Genomic DNA, 22,344 nt, shown 5'->3' with positions numbered 1-22,344 from the left:
TCGCAGCCGCGCCTATGACTGCCCCGGCGGCCGAGGATGCTGTCGCAGCTGTGCCGAGCCCAGCTGTGGCCTAGCCGCAAGAGGAGCTACGCCGGTGAGTTCGCACTTCCGTGTCAGCTGCTTCCCGGTAAACAACAACCGCCCTGAGAAAATTATCGCCAAATTCACACAGAGCACATTTGTGTTCGTTTGACGTGCGTGGGTGCCACTTTTATTATTATTATTTTTTTTTTTTTTTCACAACGAAACGTTTAGTGGGTCACTTACAGGGCGAGCGACGTCATTATTGACGCCACGCACCACGGGATCGCGACGTCATCGTGACGTAATCAGGCCAGTGACGTCCGCTGCCTTCCCGTGATCGTGACGCCACCGTCAAAAGACATCGCATGGCTGTGATGTCATGGTCGCGGGAGCGTGGTGACGTTACCGGCAGCGAGGAGACGTCCAAGCGCGCTCAGTATAGGTGAACTTTTTTCGCTTCTTCGAACACATTAACAGCACAAATCGCAAAAGCTTAAACACCCCAGCTCGTGAAACGCATAACGAAAAAGAAAACAAAAACATAATAGAAGCGGCATTGTTTTCGACCTTTTTTTTTATTAGCGCTTTCCTCTCTATTATATTTCTAGCTCCTTCAATGCCATTAACCTATTGAGAGCCGATAGGGTTCCCTAGAAGTAATATGGCTTCGGCCATATTACTTCTAGGGAACCAATGAACCATACGCTCCGTTCACTCTGGGCCACGAATGAACACGAATGACTTGTAAACAATACACGAATCCTCTTTTGGTGATTTGATGTGGTTCAACAGCAGGCTATATGCGGTCCCCGCAAAGACGAATAGACCAGCTAGATGCGCCCATGTAGCAATGTGTTGACGGCTTGCAAGGGCTTCTCGTGAATATACATAGTATTCTTTGTTTGGGAAAACAATACGCGGAACTGCTTGAATGCGCAGTCATTTCGATAAGTGTAGGCTGCAATTATGATTCAGATATGAAAATATAGGACTTATTCCAGCAGAAATAGAAAAGCACGCATAACAATGCGCCGAAATATAAAAAAGTGCATTAACATGCTTCCCACCGAATGCTGTATAGATACAAAACGTATTCAGCAATAGCTGCAAAACACATATTTAACAGTTCTTAGGTATGGATATATCAGAGCCTCAAGAAAAAGGACAACGTGTAAGAGACTGGACACAAGCAAGAAAGCGGGATCACATTAGAAGGCTGTCGACTCAACAGATTTCACACCAATTGGGCTCATTTCTAGATATGAAATTTATTTTAGCTTGATCTCCTTAGTGATAAGAAAGCGGTCTCTGTTAAACGGAATCAGTGACTACGAACGTTTTATCACACCAGGCTAAATTGTCTGTTAGTCGCTCATTGTTAGTCTTATTTCTAATCTGCATTATGCCCCATGAAAGCCAAGTAACTTCGTCGTATTTTCGTGCTGTTTTGAGCATACTCTGTGTTCAAATATTACTGATAACATGCGTGGCTCTATAGATCAGACGTTCAGGGAGAGCCTTTGCGCATCTTCACACTACGAGAAGTGAGGGGATCCCGCATTACTTTTACTGTGACGATGGAATACGTCCTTGTTCTTAGATCCGTCAGAGAACTTGCCTAAGCGCTGAACCAAACACAATGCCCGTTCTTTTTTTTTTTTTTTTCTGTAACAGAAATGAATATTTGCAAGCCTACACTCATCTCAGCTTTCCTCATTAAGCACGTCTTTTTTGGCACTATTGGAGAAACGTGCTGGACAGTCTCTCCCTTTATATGCTAGGAATTGAATTTAGAGACAGCCCCGTTTCAAACCGTGTTGCCTTGGCTATGTTGTTTGTATCAGTGGACAAAAATTCAGCATGATGCAGTGGAAGGTGTAAGGCGAAAAGCAACAGATACGAAAAAACTTGGTACCTTTTAAATTGCTCCTCTTCGGGCCGAATGCACTTGTAGACGGCAAAACTGAACCTGATACTCAGTGCAAGCCGGCACCCTTGAACCAACATCTTTCTACGCTAAGCTCGTGGCAGTTCAGGAGGCGCTCTGCTCCGTGGCCACCATTACTGTACCGCCCAAGTTGTCATCCGCACTGACGCACTTCAAGCGGTACGTTTGCTCCGAGGTGTCAGCCGTTGCCCAAAAATATGTCAAGACATTCTTGCGGCGCGCATCCTGCAGTCAGTACGTATTGAGTGAGTCCCACGGGACCTTCTGCCTTACTGAAGTCAAGCAGATTTAGCGACGCGCCTCGTGTCCCAAGACTCATCATTACTACGACTCCTCCATGTGGACGACGCTCTCCTCCTAATCCCTCCGTGTGCGGTATCCCTCCCCCGCGGTCTCACCCGTGCATAGGAGGTTGCGCTTAGGAGGATCCGGGTCGGGGTTGCCCTCACACCAGCTGTCACTCGGATGTGGTGTCACTTCCGATACTTGTACCCCCGCCCAGGATGTCCGATATGTAAAGACGAAAATGTTGAAGCCGACATTTATCATTTGCTGTGGGTCTGCCCAGCTTTGAAACCAACACGAATCCGGCACTTGACGATAGCTGGCCTTTCAGCAAGCAATCCTGCCTCGTATCTCGCTTGGACGCAAGGACCACATCATCGCACACTCTTGGACTTCATAAAATCAGCCAACCTTTTTCCATTCATTAATTCATTAGCTCATTCTTCATATCATACCCTACTGATGCCCTGAGGCAATAAATATCGTCAAAAAATACAATTTTAATCGACATGTAAATAACACAACCAGCTCTTGTGATCCCTGTGAAATGGAGACATCATGGTTGTGGGGTCGCTATAGAAGCGACTCAAGCTACGAGGGGCGCTGCAAAGGAAGGCTCCCAATTTAGATCGTCTGGGGGTCCTGAACGTGCCCCAACACCACACGGCACAGAGCCGCCTTTTACATTTCGCCGCCGCACCCGGACTCGAACCCGGGTGCATCCGTTCAGTAGACGAACGCTCTAACCGCTAAGCCATGCACCGTGGCAGATGAAATGAAGCAGTACCATAATTGTTAATTTTAAAGAAGTAAATAAAGGTTTTAATATCAACATCGTCATGAGTCGCAGTATACCCACTGCAGGGCGAGGGCCTCTCTCATATTCCTCCAATTAACCCGGTCCTGTGCTTATCCACTTGGCCCCTGTAAACTTCTTAACCTTATCCACCCACCTCACATTCTGCCGCCCAATGCTGCGCTTTCCTTCCCTGGGTATCCAATTTGTCACCTTATTCTAGCATGGGTTATCCTCTCTTCGCACTACATGGCCTGCCCATGCCCATTTCTTCTTCTGTATTTCCATTAGAATGTCGGTAACTCGAGTTATTTCTCTTACCCACTCTGCACGCTTCCTATCTCTTACACATATACCATTTTTCATTCCATAGCTCTCTACATAGTCCTCAACTTAAGTAGAACCCTCTTAGTTAGCCTCCACGTTTCAGCCCCATAGGTGAGTACAGGTGAGATGCAACTGTTACATACTTTCCTCTTGACCTATGTCGGTAGGTCAAGAGGAAAGTATGTATGTATAATCGGCGAGTACTTGCCAAATACACTCCATCCCAATCTTAGTCTCCTAGTTATTTCCCTTTCGTGGTCAGGATCTGCGATTACTATCCGCCCTAATTAGATATATCCGCTGACCACTTCAGTGCTTCGCTACCTACTGTAAACTGCTGTTCCTTCCCAAGGCTGTTGAACATTGCCTTAGTCTTCTGCGTATTAATTTTTAGGCCTATACTTTCTGTTTTACTGTCTAGATCGTCAATCATTCTTTGCAATTCATCCCCTGAGTTACTTAGCAAGACAATGTCATCAGCGAATCGCATATTGTTGAGGTATTCTGAATCAACCCTTTAACTGCTCCCATTCCAAGCCTCTGAATATTGGGGAGATCGTGTCTCCTTGCCTAACACCTTTCTTTATGGCAAATTTTATTATTTTCTTTATGCAGAACTATGGTTGGTGTGCAGCCACTATAGATATATTCTAGTACTTTCACATAAGGCTCATCTACACCCTGATTTCGCAATGCCTTCATGATTGCCGAGGTTTCGACTGAGCGAAATACTTTGGCGTAATCACTGAATGCTATGTATAAGGGCTGGTTATATTCCGAGCATTTTTCTACCAGTGGTTGATAGTATGGATATGATCGATAGTAGAGTCCGTTTCCGAAAACCTGCTTTATCCGTTGATTGATTGGAGTCTAAGGCTGTCCATATTCTTTTTGCTATTGCCTCAGTGAATAACTTGTACTTAACGGATAGTAAGCTGATTGGTGAGTAGTTTTTCAAGTCCTCGTCCGCTTTCTTATGACTTAGGATAATGTTAGCGTTCTTCCATGATTCCGGTACCGTCGATGTCACCAGGCATGGCATATACAGGGTGGCCAGTTTTTCTGGCACGATATACCCCGTCCTTCAACAAAATTTTAGTTGCGTGATCGATCCTCCTCAGCTGCTTTAGCCCTTTTCATAGCTCCTAAACCTTTCTTAACCTCGGCCTTCGTCACTGGCGAAACGACGTCTGACTGCTCTTTGCGATAACTGAAAAGCATTGTTATGCTTGGCGTACCATTAATTATAGCTCTCTGTTGAATGACTTTGTTATTGCAAGTTTTCCTGGATCTATTACAGGTGATTTATTTATTTATTTACTTCCATTACCTCGAAGACCCCAGTGAGTTTTACATTAGGTGTCGGTTTAAGGACGGTTGCCTGTGAAACGGCGGTGTTGAACTTGGTGTTATCCGTCTTGCGTGCGGGAGCTCCCTGGTGGAAGTTTCTCGACTCGTAAGTGGGGCATCACCTTTACTAGTACACTCTACCTTAGCCGGTTTATGCCCAGCGGCGGGTTTTCGAGCACAGATGGTGCAAAACTGACGAAAGCACTATTAACAGCTACTGCAGTAGGATGAAAACAGTAGGCCCGTGAGACAGACTTCGAGCGCTAAGAGGTCAGTGCTACCCGTGTACAGAATCAAATGAGTCGTCCTGTATAGCCGCTTCCTTCGTATTGGCTGGTCCAAGTGGCGTCACGGCAATGGTTTTAATGTCTCGCACATGCATGCCATGGCAGCAGGCACGCGAATCGCAGGATGTGCGCCAACGGTGGCAGGGTGGAAACAAAGCAAAAAGAAACTGATTTTAGCATCCCACCCCCTTCCCTTGGATAAAAATAAAACAATAACAGGACAGCTCTTTCCAGCGTTTCACAGTACATACCGCGGCCTTACTTCCTTTAGTGTAGCGACGATCACGGTGGCTGTGTTGCTTAATTCCTTCGCTCGCATGACTGCGCGTCGCGAATGAGCGCACGTTATCGCAGCTCGGCTGGCCGGCAGACCGATCAGAGAGATCCACTCGAGCCGCTCTGTCTTTCCGGTAAAACCTTGCGCGCTTCGCGTCGTTGTCTCGGACGGCTTCCAAGGGTATACGTGAGTCCACAAGGGCACATTGTCGAGCGGGCTTCCTGGTAGCGCTCGCAAGCCGCCCGAACATCGCCAAGACACGCTATAAGTCTGCACTCTACGCGACAAAAGAGCGTTTTGTAGAATGGCGGAGACACACGAGTGTAAACGTACACAGTCGTGTACAGAAGTGGAGAACCGTGAGCCACTACGATTACTTAGCACGCGTGTGAAGAACGTTCTCGCTCAAACAGGCTAGCATATCAAGGGGTGAGGGGGAAAAGCCATACATATCTCGAAAACGGCCGCCGCACATACAGTCAGAAACCACTGACATGCAATTCTAACTATTCGCGAGGAAAGAGCTTGAACTGTGTGTTGCGGAACAAAGAAAGTTAAGTCTTGGCTCAGCTTCTGTACAGCAGATGCAATGCAGTTGTCAGTGCAAATATATAAGTATGCCTACGAACCTCTGGTCTAAATCCGACATTGCCTGTACAACCGATAGCCGCTTAAAATTTTCACTTCCTTTGTGCGATGGGGCTATGTTCAAGCGCGCTAGCAGGCTTGCTGACGACTGTACACCGGGTTAGCCGGGTATGTGCTGGCAACTATACATGCACACCACCCCCATCCGGCACAGCGCATGCGCCGTAGGGTGCCTGTCGCAGCGGTCACCATATTGGTGTATACCTGCACGACCACGGCGAAAGCCAACTACTTATATAGTCCACTTACCGCTACCTGTTTATTTGTTTATTTTCAATACTATCAAGGCCTGGAGGCATTACAGAGAGGAGGGGCATACAAACTCAGCCGTAGTCTTCTTATATTTTTCGACATCGGTGATGGCAGTGACGAAGGCAGGGAGGTGGTTCCAGTCATTCGCAGTTCGAGGAATAAATCTGCATTGTGAAGTTATCCGCGATCCCCAAAGCTGCGCCTCTGACTTAACGATCAAGCCTTCTTACGCAACTTATAAAAGCGGCATGTCCCCGTATATCAAAGCGAAAGCTTGTGCTCTTACCTGCACAGCTCATCGCCATATATGAGGTATTCAGTGAAGTCACGGCCACCATTCTGTGGCGCAGAGCGTCAGCAGTGCAAGCCAGGACATATAACGATAAGCCGATTAAATATGCTTAAAGCCTTTCACTGTGCACCACAAAATGGCCGCCAATGTGACGTAGGTGCATACTCCCGATACGATGTACGCCGTAGAAGCTTATCAACGACACATAGTTTAGCATCCGTGACGTCCCGTTCAAGCCACCTTGTACGTACATTGGTGAAAGTCTGCTCGTTACTGATTGTCATCTGTCTCGACGTGCGCTGAAGAAGCTATCAGCGGCCCATCATCATGACGCCCGTGACGTCATGTTCGTCATTCATACTTCTACGATAGTACGCCGGCGCATCGCTGAAGTCTTCTGAGGTCCGCAGGCGCGGCACGGAGGAGAACCGTGCAGAGGAGGGCATGCCCCGTCAACCGCGCTCGTGTCTCGCGGGGCGACGCGCGGTCGGAGCTGCGCGATGATAAACGGCCGCGCAGGCGCATAGCGCACGCGCGCGGCCATTGTGTTGGGCCGCGAAACTCGAGCGCGGCGGCCGCCTAATTGGGCCCGGCGCGTCCGCATGCTCGCCCCGGGGTCGGCCGCCCCCGCACTCGGCACGCGACCCTGCGCAGGAATGCGCCGCCATTAGCGCCATTATGGTAATTATTTATTGTTGGTCACGACGCCCGATAGGCATCGTGCGCGCCCCCGATGACCCCCGCAACATCCGCTTCATTGGAGGAACCTGTTCCCGGCCGAAACGCCGGGGGGCGCAGCGGCGACCTTCGTTGTAGCGAATGCCTCGGGACTGCAGCAGTGCGATATGGGCGCGCGCGCAGGGTGAAGGAGGGCCGCGCGGGGCGTGCTCTCATTCCCAGCCTTCGGCGGCGAGTGGAACGGCGGCCGAAACAAAGCCGCATCCGACGTCATCCCTCCTTCGCCGCACAAGTGATGGCTTCGCGGTCGCGCTCTCTCCGCCGACGCGTTCGCTCATGACAGCAGATAAATAGTTGGCGAAACAACCGTTCCGATAAAAAGAAAAAAAGAACGGATAAAAATAGCGATATTCCTGCGGTACAGCTATCAGGATGCGGCGCTTTTATGATCTTCCAATTTCTAATCTCGTTCAAGAGTGCGCGGGGCGCTGCCTGAAGGAATGACCTGCGAAACATAGCGACCGGCTCTAATCAAGATGACAGCAAGCTCAGATATGAAGCAGGGGTCGGTAAGGTTAGGCACGCGATTTGCCGAAAACCGTGACCTTATCTCGCCTTGAGGGAGACTGGGAGAGGCATTTCGAATGAACACGACAATAACAGCTATAGCTGTTGCGACGCAGGCACAGGTCATGAGCTAATGTCGAAGATAGTGTTTTGCTTTCCGTTTCTTCTCATTTTAGAGGGTGCTTGAATCGAGCAGATGGAGCTTAATATTCCTCATGGGATCTCCATGGATCGTCGTTAATATTTCTGGAACGCGCGTCAGTCGTTAAAAAATATCCGCCGAAAAATTCTTCACAGGTTTCAAGAAAACCATTTAGGTTTTCAACATAAAACACGTACCATTTCTATACCATAGAGTTAAAACGTTTAAAGTGGTCGAATCAAATACTGTTAAAAGTAGATTTAACGAAGTTGAAGGCAGCCACGAATGATTATTATTATTGTTATTATTATTATTATTATTGTTATTATTATTATTATTATTATTATTATTATTATTATTATTATTATTATTATTATTATTATTATTATTATTATTATTATTATTATTATTATTATTTCATCTGTTACAATATTATTACTTTATATTTCGGTAAATTTAGTGAGGTTTTTCTCGCTCACCTAATTCGATGCAGTCGATTGTATGATATGGCGGTATCCAGAAGGCTAACGTGGCATCGTACTGCAAAGCATAGTGCGCCGAAACTGAAATTGTGACCCACGGAAACAAAACAACTAAAATTGTAACCTTAACAAGAGCAGCCCTGGGGGACTAAAAATTTGTCTCCCGGCAAATAGATCGGAGATTTTATGATAGCGCGCGATTTGTATAGGCAACGGCCACATAGATTCCTCTTAAATTTGAATTGCGTCCAGCACGTCTTTCATCCCAAACTGTGTTGTGGCAAACTGCCGCAGCAGACAAAAGTCATCCATAAAAACCTTGGCTCTAAGTTTCCATCACTTCACCCTTAATCTGGTGAATTTAAGATTAGAAATCTCGTTTTATGTGGCGCAATTTTGTAAAAGCAGGACGAAGGCACTCCGCGTGGTTACCGTTGTTTCGTAATCAATACGCTTTTTGGGTGTTCTCTTCAAAACAGGCCTAAAATTAACAGATTTTCATCTTAAATTTTTTTTTTAGAGCAGGTTCGTTAAATCGGTACAGGTCATGAAATTCGTTTCGTTATTTGATTTCGTCAAGACAGTGAGTCATTTAGTCAAGGCAGGTGGGGAATCTGGATATATTCGTTAAATCGAAAGTTTCGTTAAATAAGACTTCTTTAAATCGAGTTTTCACGTACCAGGATTTCCCCGATTATCGAGAGGACAGGGAATTTAACATACACACGCGCGCGCGCACACTCAGAGAGAAACTTATTAGCAATGAAAAAATGTCCACGGATGCCTCGAAGGACATGATCTAAGCTTCAAAAGAACAGTTTCACTGTATTCGCTAGCGAGTACAAAAAGGCATCCCATTTGAGGTGCGAAGAATGCTGAATTGGATTGAAACGATGAAATAACTGCTAGCTGCTGCACACGGCTAGTGTAAGCTGCTAATTCTAAAGCGAAGTCGCTCAGGCTACTTCAACATGTATGGGTGCGGACATAAGTAACGCAGTACGCTCTTCCGTTCAAATTACAATCATGTTTTCTGTATTGGTAATAAGAAAGCATTATTTGCCCTAGTGATAGCGCACTGGCATCTACTACCGCTATGCATGTACCCCGGCTGCCAGTTTCAATTACGCAACGCGTGATAAATTTTAGAGTTAAATAACGTGTTCCGTTACCTTTTGTCCGCACCGGTACGTACATACGTTAAAAAAGTGGATGTTTTTCTTACGTCTAATAACATGACATCTCATCTGCACTTTTGATGCTATTGAAAGAAGCAGAGTTTATCATAGCGACCAAGATATACAGCGCATAAATGTTGTCAAGTGACTAGGCAACCAGAAAAGCGCGGTGAACATGGAGCTGAGGTATCTTCTAGTACATTTTACCTGAGGTGACTGGCAATGTGTTGTGCAACAGCGTCTTGCTGCAGAATCTGCGGGCAAGCCTCGTATGTAAGCTTGTTCCGCGTCGAACCTCACCTCTCTTCCCGTGCGAACGCTAATCTTGCTGTTCAACAAACATCTTGCTGTTCAACAAACAGACGCCTGGAGCAGGCTTACCAATGAGCTCAATCTCGATCGAGTTGCGGTGCCTGCAGTTAGGTTCCAAACCATTCGGCATAACGATTTGCCCATCAAACGCTGGAAGTTTGGACGAACGCTTTTATAGTTTGCACGGCTGCCACCACTAAGCGCACGGCGCTGAACACGCATGACATCCGCGGGAATTTCGAATGTTCGGCACACTCGATTGAATTTCTAAGACCATTGCAAACAGTTATAGGTCGTATTTTGTACCGAGGAAGAAGAGTAGACGATGGCAATCGTCAAGCTCATGTAAATGCGTTGGTACTCTGTTGTTTTTTTTTTTTTTTTTTTTTCTCCAAAACTGCAAGTTTTGAAATATTCCCATTCAGTTGCGCAGCGTTCGCTGCAGGCGCTCCACAGAGGACGCTAGTTGCTGAAAAAACAGTAAAGCTCGGTAGTATAATGTTGCGCGTATATCCCACAGTCAGATTTAAAAAAAAAAACAATTTCGGTCATCAAGACTTCGCTGTAAAAGCACTGTGACATGCCAGTGCAGCCTGGCAGGAGCACTCGGATGTGAACTATTCATTCATACCAAGGATTTAACCTGGTGGCAGCGACAGTGGCTTGCTATTAATGCTAAACCCGTAATACTTGAGTTTAGATATATCAGTCGTGCATAGTCACAAGCAGTCCGCGATGCCGCATCAAGGGTCGGAAGTCTGATTGACATCAATTTAAAACGAAATTTAATCCAACTTCGCTGCGTACAGTATAAAGGACACAACGAAGTCTTCCGCATTCTTTTTGAGGGGCATTCATACTAGTTAGTAGGCCACGCTGCAACAGCGACAGAGAGACTCTTCTCACCCGAGCAATGGACAAGTTCTGACGCAGTGTGCAGAGCTTCATACACGGCATGCAGCACAATTCGACGTAGAAGGAGCAGGTTTCAATGCTATGGTGGCGCTAAATCGACACCAAACAGCACTCTTGAGATGGCATTCGAACCCACCGGGACCCTTTGTTCCCGAGTCAGACAGGCTACACCTAGGCAACGCAGGCATGCTCTTAAAGGGAATTTATATTTATGTCGGGTGGACTTTCACACAATGCGGTAAATTATGACTATATACCAATGGGTAGTGTGCACTAAGGCCTTTAATATACAATTCCGGTAATGCCCGTCTGCCTGAAGCCGAAGTGGGGTTTTATATCTACGTCGGATGGTCCTTCCCACAATGCCGCAGATTATAACTGCAGGCTAATGAGTACTAGTGAGTACTAGCGACATAATCTAATGAGTACTAGCGACATAATCGTTCATTATTCACTTGTTATGATTCCTCTTCTCAAGACAGACTGGCTTTATAATTGCAGTGAATTCAAATGACACGGCAATGATTATATGACTGTATTTTCATCCCTCGCGTGACCTAAACTTGACTGTGACGTCACAGTCGGCGCTCGGCTCGGCTCTTGAAACCGAAACCGAAACAGGTGAGAATTATTCCGAAGAAATTAGATTATAAATCATTCAGCAGTCGTATGCGAATGTGACGTGGTGATCCGTGTACAGTAATGTCCTAGACATCATTACAAATATAATACACAGACCCAAAAATGAGGTGCCTATAGTCCTTTAATGGGTACTGATACCTTACGGACCAAACGCATCTGAAAAAGAAGAAGAAAAGGATTGTTTCTGGTCACGTGGTTCTAAGTGGCACTACGATGACCGCTGTTGCCTTGAAAATAAAACAGGCGCATTCCTGAAACGTTTTCAACATTAGGGAGTTTAGACGTTCGAAACCGTTCTTTTTAAACAGATTTCAATGCTTGCTGAATGAGGGAGCATAGTTAAATTCGTGCAAGCATTCTAGACGCTGTCACAAGTGGAGGCACCACCAAGGGCTCGCGCAAAGTATACCCTCTCCGCAATTTACCCCCTTGTTGGATGTCTCGTCGTTTCTTCAGGCACGCATGAGCGGTGCTCCGCGGCTGCGCCTGGATCGCACGCAGCTAGAGACGGCCGTGGTCGGCCGCAGAGCGATGGCGCACGAGATAAGCGGCCCGCGATTGACCCCGACCTCTGAACCGCCGGCCACGTTAGCCGCGTGTCGACAGGGCGCCTGCCGCCATTACCGGCGCTCCCTCGGGCCAAGACGCGCGCCCGCGCGAACGGAGCTGCTGCTCGCATTCCAAGAATCCGAGTTTTCTCAGCGGTGTAGGGCAAAACTACAGATGTGTGACGCGCTTTGAACCGCTGGCTTTCGAAAGCAATGAGTGTCAATGATAATGACCTCTGGCTTCTAAAAAGTGAGCAGTGGCGTAAAATCATGCAAATGTAAGGGGGTACAAGTATAGCTTGCCTTCGTGGTCATTTTGAAAATCAAAATTTATTTCTTTTTTTCAGCTTTTTTTAAAATAAATTGGATACAATAAGATCACGATGATTTTAATGCACTCTGTTAACCTGTCATCCCTAAAAGTAATGAAAAATATCACGAAAACATTCAACGGGTACTCGCTCAGGTTACTCTCGCGTTTAAACAAAACGTGCTGAGGTTAACACAGGACTCAGCAGGAATACATACAGTCACGCACACGTTGCAGAAAGCATTGCGTAACTTCTCCATAATTTATAACTTTTCAGAGGGTCCAAGGTCCAAAACATGGTTGGGGGCAAACACTCAAAAATATTTTGATCAATTCAGTCAAGTTAATATTTCTTTTAACGCCTTTTGGACGTGTGCCATCGACACACTACGTGTGTATTACTACCCCATCGTATTATGAAGCCATGTCTTCAGCCTTCTCGGGGAACATAAGTATCATTCTGCTTCATACGAGTAAGCTGTCATCACCAATATAACCCTAAATATAGTCTTCACCTTCATTATATACACGTAGCTTGATCCATGCATTTTTGATAGTTTCCAAAACAAAACAAAACGAAAGAGAAACTGTGACGGCGTTGTCGGCGTTTGAGGAAAATTCGGCCGTGGATCTAGTAGGTGGTACAGTTGACAGGTGACATGACCGCGCGGTGACTGGCCGTCGGGTTGTGCGGCATCACGAGAGCCCATGTTCGCAGGCTCTACCAATTTGGACTTCGTCTTTGTGATGAGAAGGTGTGATCAGAATCCAGCCTTCCATGCCGATTTAGACACTCTTCCTCTAGGCCGCACAAGCTACATTTACATGAACTCGGGAAAGGTCGAGTCGGGTAAATGGGAATAGAAGAGGGCTATTCATGCGTTCCTTTCTCAAAACTTGCTCCTTCTCTCGGATAACCAATAATTGCATGTCACAGCTACATGCTAAAGAGTATTTGTGGGATAACAGAGAAATGAAGCTATGAGGGACATTTAAGCTCCGCCTTCAAGGGTATGACTCGTCGCTATATGACTCGTCGATATAGCTTTAATCGTTTCCATCTGCGGCTCCTGTTGCGGTTCATCGTTCGCGTACATGTAGTCTCCCTATAGTTAAAAAATATGCCCGATTTGAATAGTTAATCAAATACGAAGTAGGTACGTGCGTAGCACCGCTTATTATACCTTTCATGCATTACCACGCACATGTGCGATTTTCACTCTCTCCAATATCTTCCCTTAGCTCATGCAAGAGGTGGCCAGCAGTCGCAAAGACAAACAGCGCTGACGGTTGCGCTTCCAAAACAAGCAACACACAAACCTAAGACCCAAACATTCCGATTGCTGCCCTTGGTCGGTTGTGCGCGGGTGGTGGTGGTGGTGGAAAACATTTATATAGGATATAAATACTGGAGGTTATGCATGAGCTCACCCTGAAGGGGCCAACCCTCACAAACACTAGGTGGAGGTCCATAGTTCGGGACCCGAGTGGCGTCTGCCGCCGCTCGGGCTCGCCCGACTAAGGCCCGTTGGGCCTTCAAGTCGGAGCAGCCGAGCAGGGTCGCCTCCCAGTCCTCCCGGGTTGGGTTGGGGTGAGGGGGGATAGCCGGATTTGAGGGGCAGGCCCACACCATGTGGTAGATGTCCGAAGACACCACTCCACAGTGCGGGCAGCTGCCAGAGAAAGCAGGGTCGAAGTGTTTTAGAGCTGACGGGCACAGCAGTGTGTTGTATAGAGGCGGAGTAAGAGCCGCTCATCCGCCTTTGAAAGGCCTTTACATGGGCGGGGGTAAAGGCTGTGGCTAGATTGGTAGTAATTTACGATATATTTGAATGTATAAGCCGGATTAGGATCAGCGTCCTGGTCGGAAGGGGAGGAGGAGGAAACTTCCCGGAGAGAGAGCGCGCGGGCGGCGGCGTCGGCAGCCTCGTTTCCAGCCAGCCCCTGATGAGCAGGAGCCCAAATAATATATCGGGTAGCGGGGTCCCCAATGTAGGAGCTATGTTGAAGTATTCGGTAGGCTAGATAAGGGGTCCAGCCCTGTTCGACGTTCCGACAGGCCCCTCGCGAGTCGGAAATTATATATTTCGAGTCAGTGGGAAGCAGCCAATGCTATGGCGACCTCCTCCGCATGAGTTATAAGTTGCGGGCCCTGAAGCTAAGACCGTTGACTGTTTTCGCCTCGTGGACGACTGCGGCCGTGTACCACTCCCCATGGTGCGGGCCAGAGGCATCCACGTAAAAAACGCCGGGTTTAGAACCATAATGACGTGCCAGGGCTTCCGCCCGCGCCAGGCGTCTGCCATCATGGTCTTCGCGTGCTATTTTGGCGGGAAGAGGGCGTACGCGGAGGGCGCATCTCCACGGCGCTGGAATGAGTGCCCGTTCTTCCATAAGTGTCGTATGTTTGATGTGGAGCCGGGCAAGAAGGAGGCGGCCCGACTGCGTCTGCGACAAACGCGTATATTGATTTGTGAGGTGCGCTTCCCTCAATTCCCTGAAGGTGTTCACCATTCACAGCGCCATGAGGCGCTGGTTTGAGGTATTCACTGGAATATCAAGGACCCGCTTAATGATTTTGCGGAGAATGACCTCGAGGGCATCCTCATCTTGCTTCCGTAGGTGGAGATATGGAGTCGAATACAGGTTTCAAAGGGACGTATGTCCAGGCGTCTTCCCGAGAAGACACCGAGAGCAGGTCCCTTTGCCGCGCATTCTCCCAGCCCGTGTTTCGCCGCGATTTATGGACTCCCCGCCCTTTTCCCTCAAACCGAGAGACAGAGCAGTTAGCGCCGAACCCACAACCACAGCGCTTACGCTGTGCTTTTTAACTGCTATGGTTTGCCTCCGCGGCACGGCCGAAGCGCGACTTTTCCGAGAATCGGAACGGACCGAACCGACGGCGTCGTCCGTTTCCATGTATTCCTATGATCACTTCCGAAGTGCGGCCGCCTGCGCGACCGTCATAAATAAACTCGCGTCAAGCTGCCACCTGACCTTGGCCGCCCCTTCGGAATCTCCCCCGCGACAGTGGACCCGCGGCTTCGGACAGACATCGGCGAAATCCGTGATTGCGGCTAGTAGGCACTGAAATAAGTTCTGTAAGTCAATAACCGTAAAGCTTTCTCACGTAATATCACATATCATACAATATCACACAAATCGCATACAAATCTCACAGAATCTCGCGCAGCATCATAAATTATGATATTTGAAGACAATGATACAAATACAAAAATGCGCTACTTTAGCCAAGCCGTACAAACGTGCCTGAGTGGCCTATAGCCTACGAAGGTTTAATCTCATTCCACCTTCCCACCGCAAATGAGCAACCAGAGTTCGAAACGTACTCCTCGCAACTTTGCCATTCAATGTGGTCTAGTTGCGTCACGCAACCGGTCAATGACTCAGTGTTCGGCCATGTCATATGCTAGCCTCAAGATGCCAGAGCTATGCCCGTTATTTTTTTATAAAACCCCGACAACGACGACGCCGTACGTGCTTTCTGCAAAACAGGGATTCTAACGCGATAGCATTAAATATATTACTCACTCAGCGAGTAGTCAAGTGCTTACCGAATCCGAATGACACCGAAGAAAGTGCCGATGTTAGCGTGGTGTCGATCGCCGTTAACGCCCTTTAATGTCTCGGTGTCAATCACAGACTGACTTCATGTCGCTAAAAAGCAACAGTTTGAAAATGAATAGACTACGCGTAGTCATGCCATGTCATGTGATTGTAGACGGATCTGAATTGAGTGTATATATATAATATATATATATATATATATATATATATATATATATATATATATATATATATATATATATATATATATATATATATATATTGAATATCTGATTCTGCTGCCCCATTCCGTGCTAGGAACTAGAACTAGGGAATAGGCCTCCTCTCTTCCTTGTTTTTTCGTGTCATGTGTCATTCAATGGTGTCGGGACAAATCTTGGGCCGGGGGGGGGGGGGGGGGGGGGGGTCACGCACACTGGCATATGATGTGTACCTTCCACCCTAATCAAATAGTGGTCAGCCCCCCCCCCCCCCCCCCCCGCTCGGGGATTTAAGCTGCTGTGAGTCATGTATCCAATCGTCGCATTCATGAAGGACGCATGAGTTGGTCCATAAAAAAAGGTGCGACAATCGAGGAAATCAGCACAACACGCCGATCAGTGATTCCTCGAGGGGTCAAACTGCCTAATTATTTTATATTTTTAATTTATTTTGTGTTTGGATGTATTGTGATCATAGTAGTGAATATGTCAACAGGATCAATTATATTTTTTAACCTTAATATTAAGGGAGAAAAAACACGAACAATGTCACGCCATTGGTAGACTTCTCGCACATAACGCTGTGTCCGGATTTTGTAATGACGGAAACAAATGAAGTCATTTAAGCCATAGTTAATATATTTTGTGCAGTTAAACTACAGGTGGCAAGTAGTACGTTAGGCGTCTTTCCGCATACTGACGAAGTTATTGTTTCCAAGAAAAAAAAAATAAAATAGTGCACTTATGAGAAATCAGGCCTCGTTTACGAATTGATTTCTCCTCGACTAGAAACCACTCCATGCAAATTTAGTGTCCCACGAAGTCCTGCTATACCTGGCGTAGTGAAGCTTTCGTTATTGGTTTCTAAGAAAGGAAAAGCGCGGAATCTGTCAAGGTCACTTGAAGGTGGAAACCTCTCTGACGCTGACGGCTTGAAGAACTGGCGTAGTGAAGCTATCGCTTAAAAAAAAAAATAATTCTTGGGCGGTACTTTCCGCCGCGATTAAAGACGGCGTTTTAAGATCATCTGCTCACGTTCGGCTGCATGTTTTTGCCACGTGCGCAGGGTCCTCGCAGAAAAAGCCACCGATGGATTCTCCAAACATCGTACACTTCAACTGCAGCACCAACGACCTCCACGGCATCGGTGACCTCGACGACTTCAGCTGCGGCAGTGACGAGGACAATGACTTCTCAGACGTAAGGACGATTACATATATTAACGAAAGGGATGTGGCACTGCAGGCACCGCGCAGCTGATTTTTGTTCATATGCGATTCTCGCACGGTATCTGCAGCGGCAGTAAACAGCTCGTTAGACATTCCTGCAGCCAGAACCCGCAGAAGAGTGTAAGTAGTGGATACTGAGAACCAACGTTACTAGATTACGTTGCTGAGAACCAAGGCGTTCGCGAGTGGCGGAGTGCATGTTAGCGGCAATGCATTCCAAGTGAGCGAAAGTAGCGCCGGCTGCTGCGTGCAAACAAAAACCATCCTTGGCCAGATAAACGCCATTCTAGATGGCTTTGGCCAGATTCACCCCCTTCGCTAACGTACTGCTTGTCCTTTAATTATAAATTGGTTTACAGAAAAGGTGCAATAATAATAATAATAATAATAATAATAATAATAATAATAATAATAATAATAATAATAATAATAATAATAATAATAATAATAATAATAATAATAATAATATTAATAATAATAATAATAATTAGTTCACCGGAAAGGAAGGCGCAGTATCTGTCACACCTGTTCTGTGGACACCTGAACCGAGCCGTAAAGGAAGGAAGGTGCGAGTGAAAGCAAACAGAGAGAAGGGGTGCTGTTGCGGAGAGCTACAGCAGTATCTGTCACTTTTTTTCTGCGGACACGGAGAGGTGATGAAGGGTGGCTGTTCCTGGCCCTACGGGGCTGGGACAGTAGGTCAACGCCGCTTACGGCGGGGGCTAGCCAGCCGCCGAATTTGTATCTGTTGTGGGCCGTCATTGCACCCGCCACCGCTTAGGTGGTGGACGACGGATGTTGCGGCGCGCGTCTTTCTTTCCCTTATTTTATTTCTTATTTTTCTTTCCTTCTCTACTTTCTCTCTTCTGTCCGCACGAGGCAGCGGAGGTGGCTCAGCTACAGAACCCGACCTCGGCGACTACGTTTTGATGGAGGCGAAACGAAGAGGCGTCCGTGTGTTGTGCGATGTCAGCGCACGTTAAAGATCCCCAGGCGGTCGAAATTACTCCGTAGCCCTCCACTACTGCTCCTCTTTCTCTCTTTCACTCCCACCTTCCTCCCTTCCCTTACGGCGCGGTTGAGGCGTCCACAAAAAAAAGCAAGTGAGACAGTCACCGCGCCTTTTCCTTCCTATAAATCAATCAGCTACAGAGCCAGTAGCGCCCGTGCATTTTCTTTTCCTTCTTCCTACAGCCACAACAACAACAGCGGACACCTAACTGTGTCGTAAGGAAAGGGAGGGAGGAAGGTGGAAATGAAAGTGGAAATAGAGCAAGAGGAGCCGTAGTGGACGGCTGCGGCGTATACTTTTGACCACCTAGGATTTTGAAGCGAAACCTTCACTAAGCCAGGTAGTTCGAGCCGTTGGGTGTGCAGGGTTTTCACCTTCAAGCGACCCTGAGAGATACTGCACCTTTCCTTTCTTATAAACCAATTTACAATGGAAGCGAACCTTCGCTACGCTAGGTATGCAGGTCTTCCTGTGACACTGAATTTGCCCTTCAAATTACCTTGACCTAATTAAGTGCGGATGTCCGCCTTCCTTTTCTCAAAACCTAACTCAAGCGGATAGTCTCCTGACCGCCGGCTCCAGGAAGGGTGAGTTTGGACGGTACACCATCGCTCCTATCGCGTGGCGTTTTTGAAGCGAAAAACTTCACCACGAGGGTCCGAGCTTCGCGCACGCCGCGACCGAGTGACGTCACTGCCAAGGCCAGTTGCGCAGCCCCCTCGCCAAGCTCTGCCGGCTTTGCCTAGCAATACTTAAGAGATGTGCGGTCGTGAAACGCGTCTACCGTGAGGATGATAGCGGGATTCCGCGAGTGTGATTGGAGCACAACTTGAAAGTACCAAAGTTAAGTCGTTAAGTCACTCAATTAGGGTCACGGGTGATGTCAAGGATGTGACGTCACCCATCTGCCGTCAGCATGAGGACCAAGCGGGAACGAGTGCGCTACAACGCCGCCGGGCGGCGCTTCTTGCCTCCCGCGAGTGACAGATGCTGTGCCTTTCCGAACGCCGCTGAACTCAGACGCGCTCGACATGAAAGCCAAGGAGGGTTTGGCTCCTGGCGAAGAGCGCAGAAGACTGGAGAAATTAACTTCTGATCCCGAGGTAGCCACTGATTTTCGTTACATACATCCAGGCATAGCAGAGCTAAGCCATCTTTCGTTTTTTGGCGCTCGTTCAAGCGCGGGATTGCAGATGGAAAGAACGCTAGACAAGAACTAATCCCGTGGAATATATATGACAGATCTCGTGCACGGGATTTTATTCCATGAGCCTAGAAAGTCTTCGGGCTTAAAATCAGGCGGCGCTGTGTCAAAATTTCAACACCTTTCTGGCTTCAAGGCACCAACAAATCGCGCAAACCACCATGCGCGTTTTAACCGGTGCTTTGTCGCGAGAGTATGTTTATTTTTCTCGTGGAAAACGGGCTCCTCGAAATGTGTCAAACCCCATGCAGGAGGACGACAGCTGCAGCGACTGTTCCGTGTCCGCACCGCTGCGAAAGAACTGCTGCTGCTGTTGCCGCCAGGAAGCGTACAACGTCGCCAACCAGGGTGCCTTGCCCCAAGCAGCCGACTGGCCCGAAGCTGAGCTTCGCCGAGCGTCGGCTAAGTGTCCCGCTCAGGTGGCCATGGTGGTGATGCGGTGCGCGCGACTACACCTGGGCGGCCCGCAGTCGTTGCTGCTTCCAATGGGCGCACTGGTGACTGCACTCTACGGGGACCATGACTGGATCTGCGTGCAAACGCCGCACGGCGTGCATGGCCTGGTACGCCGCAGCAGCTGTGCGCCGCTAGGGGCACTGCTGGCGCCCCCCGTGCGCAGGGCGGTGTCCGGCCGCCGGTCCAGCGGCGCCGTCAGCGCTGCATCCAGTCTGGACACACTGCGCCGCAACTTGGCTCATCACAGGGGCCGTGCCGCGGACAAGCTACTCGAAAAGAACATTGACAAGCTCGTTTGGGGCAGCGCCAGCCACCTCCCGGGAATGGTGGCACACGGCGCGGATGTTGCAACTCGCCAGTGAAGTCGCAGTTTTGCATCTCCGCACAAAAGGCTGATAGAAGCTTTTTATCCAGCCACACGAAGGTATTTCTCGGTGACTCTGCACTGTGGGAGGTCATTACAGACGTTGACATGCAAACCAGTGCTGGGCCAGTTGGTGTGGGTTCATGTTTGGTTACAGTGGACAAGGTCAAGCGTCCCGAGATATAATGGCTCTTGCATTGTGCAGTCCTTGCTAAGTTTCTTGTTTTAGAATAAAAGCTTCAGTCAGACTTTGTCAAGTCTTTATTCTGCCGTTTTTTACACAAAGAACAGCAACACATAAAGGGGAGCTTGAAAATACATTTTCGGTCATATATTTCTATGCAATAAATGTGTTTGGAGGTGGTACGTCCGTCAGTATTCGAGTCAAATTCAAAAACTCTGAGAGGAGCCCATCATTTACGAAACATTTTTAAAGAATTGCTCCCCGCAACTGAGTAGAGTGACACCTCGCTGTGCATTTTTATCTGTCCCCTCTCCATTGATGTAAAATGGCCATTTAAATTGGGCCATTTGCGCATGTCTTATTGTTGGGCATGCCCAAGTAGGGGGCAGAAAAGGAGCATAATTTTTCATCATTCATACTTCCGTGTTCAGGAAGATAGCTTAAATATTTCTGCACTGCGGAGACAAGTGATGGAATATATCATTCATATGTGCCTGCTTTCTAGCTTTAGTAAATATTAGTAAACATCTTTTAATGGTCCCTTTAAACACAGGGTCTTCATGGTTGCCAAGATGTTGGTATGCATAGGCGTCGTTTAATCCATGCTGGTTTCAACCTCAACCTTTCTTTTGCCAATTTCTCTCGTGTCTGCTAGTTACACACAAGGGTTACTGCAATGAGCAATCTAGCCTTTCAACAGTTCAGCCATTATGACCATATTATATAGTAGGTTCTCAATTCTCTCCTACTGCAATGAGCAATCTAGCCTCTCAATAGTTCAGCCATTATGGCCATAATATATAGTAGGTTCTCAATTCTCTCCTTTAAGGATCACTTTCATTTCGCACCACAGTCTCTGGAAAACTGAATAAGAAGCAAAAGAATAATCAAAGCAATTAAAGACAGTTCTTGAAGAACCGAATGCATCCAACGTAACTAGTATACTCGACTAAGGGCTGTCCACATGTTTGTGCCACACCACGAATCCCCACAGGAATTAAAATTGGAAATGGGGGTGTTAAATTTTTATGGGTTGGTGGGTTGTTGAGGTTAGAGAAGGAGCAGTAGCCGTTCTTAGTATTAAACAGTCTGAAAAAGATATTGCAGACGCTTAGCACTATGTGTGAGAAGGAAACTGCATTACACTACTTTGCATTATGCTACATTTTGTTGCAAAGTACAGTGAGCTGATGAGCCATTTCCAGGTTTACCGCTTTCCTCTCATTGAGAGGAAGAGAGCTGTGTAATAAGGTGCATCATCTCTATGAAGCTAAAATTTAATCAAAAATAAGACTTCAATAACTGGAAGTTTAATTGGACACTGTCATTAATTAGTTAAATTAGTAATCAGAATTATATTAATTGGACTTTTTGGTGGAGATGTCATTGCACTGGTAATGAAAAGCTACATAGAGGCACCCAAGAGCAAGCAATCATCCTGTGAATTCTTGGCCAAAGCACCCCAGAATGACACTAAACATAATCTTTCCTGGACTGTGCAAACATGGCAATCCAGACTGGAGTTGGAAAAGGAGAAAATATAGCTCAATGTGTCTGAGCTACACATTGAACCAACAGCAGGAACCACCAGCAAGCACCTACATTATGCTACTTGGCCTGCCAGCAACAATGCAGCAACTGTGTTGCATACATGAAACTTTGCAGCAACTGTGTTGCATGTATGCATACATGAAACTTTTATAAGGCTGCCTGAATGACAGATGCAACTTGTAAGCTTCACAGTGACTACTGCCAATTTAGTTTTGTCGTTACTTTTACAACAGCTACTTTGATGAAATTTCCACAAATAGCAGTCTGCATGCCTGCAGCAAACTCAACAATGAATG

At 47.3% G+C, this 22,344-nt stretch overlaps 1 protein-coding gene across 1 annotated transcript; it reads left to right on the top strand.

The window, feature by feature from the left end:
- Positions 1–36: 36 nt before the first annotated feature.
- LOC146197244 (uncharacterized) lies at positions 37–20,556 on the top strand. The gene is made up of 3 exons (XM_084597151.1): positions 37–94; positions 17,115–17,248; positions 19,745–20,556. Exons 1-3 carry the CDS (start codon positions 37–39, stop codon positions 20,309–20,311), a joined length of 759 nt encoding a protein of 252 aa, XP_084453277.1. The 3' UTR covers positions 20,312–20,556.
- Positions 20,557–22,344: the final 1,788 nt, after the last annotated feature.

This window comes from Amblyomma maculatum, chromosome 3 (assembly GCF_055883805.1).
Source record: "Amblyomma maculatum isolate TAMU_Amacu chromosome 3, ASM5588380v1, whole genome shotgun sequence".
Lineage (NCBI taxonomy): Eukaryota > Metazoa > Arthropoda > Arachnida > Ixodida > Ixodidae > Amblyomma > Amblyomma maculatum.
Note: the sequence above shows the minus strand (reverse complement) of the source record. Positions and strands in the feature narration are given on the sequence as shown.

Bases quoted from the DNA above. Each gene is read 5' to 3' on its own strand.
- LOC146197244 (XM_084597151.1), top strand. From the start codon at position 37: ATGCTGTCGCAGCTGTGCCGAGCCCAGCTGTGGCCTAGCCGCAAGAGG. The intron at 95-17,114 runs GTGAGTTCGCAC...CCACGTGCGCAG, and splicing joins CCGCAAGAGGAGCTACGCCG to GGTCCTCGCAGAAAAAGCCA. The intron at 17,249-19,744 runs GTAAGGACGATT...AACCCCATGCAG, and splicing joins AGGACAATGACTTCTCAGAC to GAGGACGACAGCTGCAGCGA.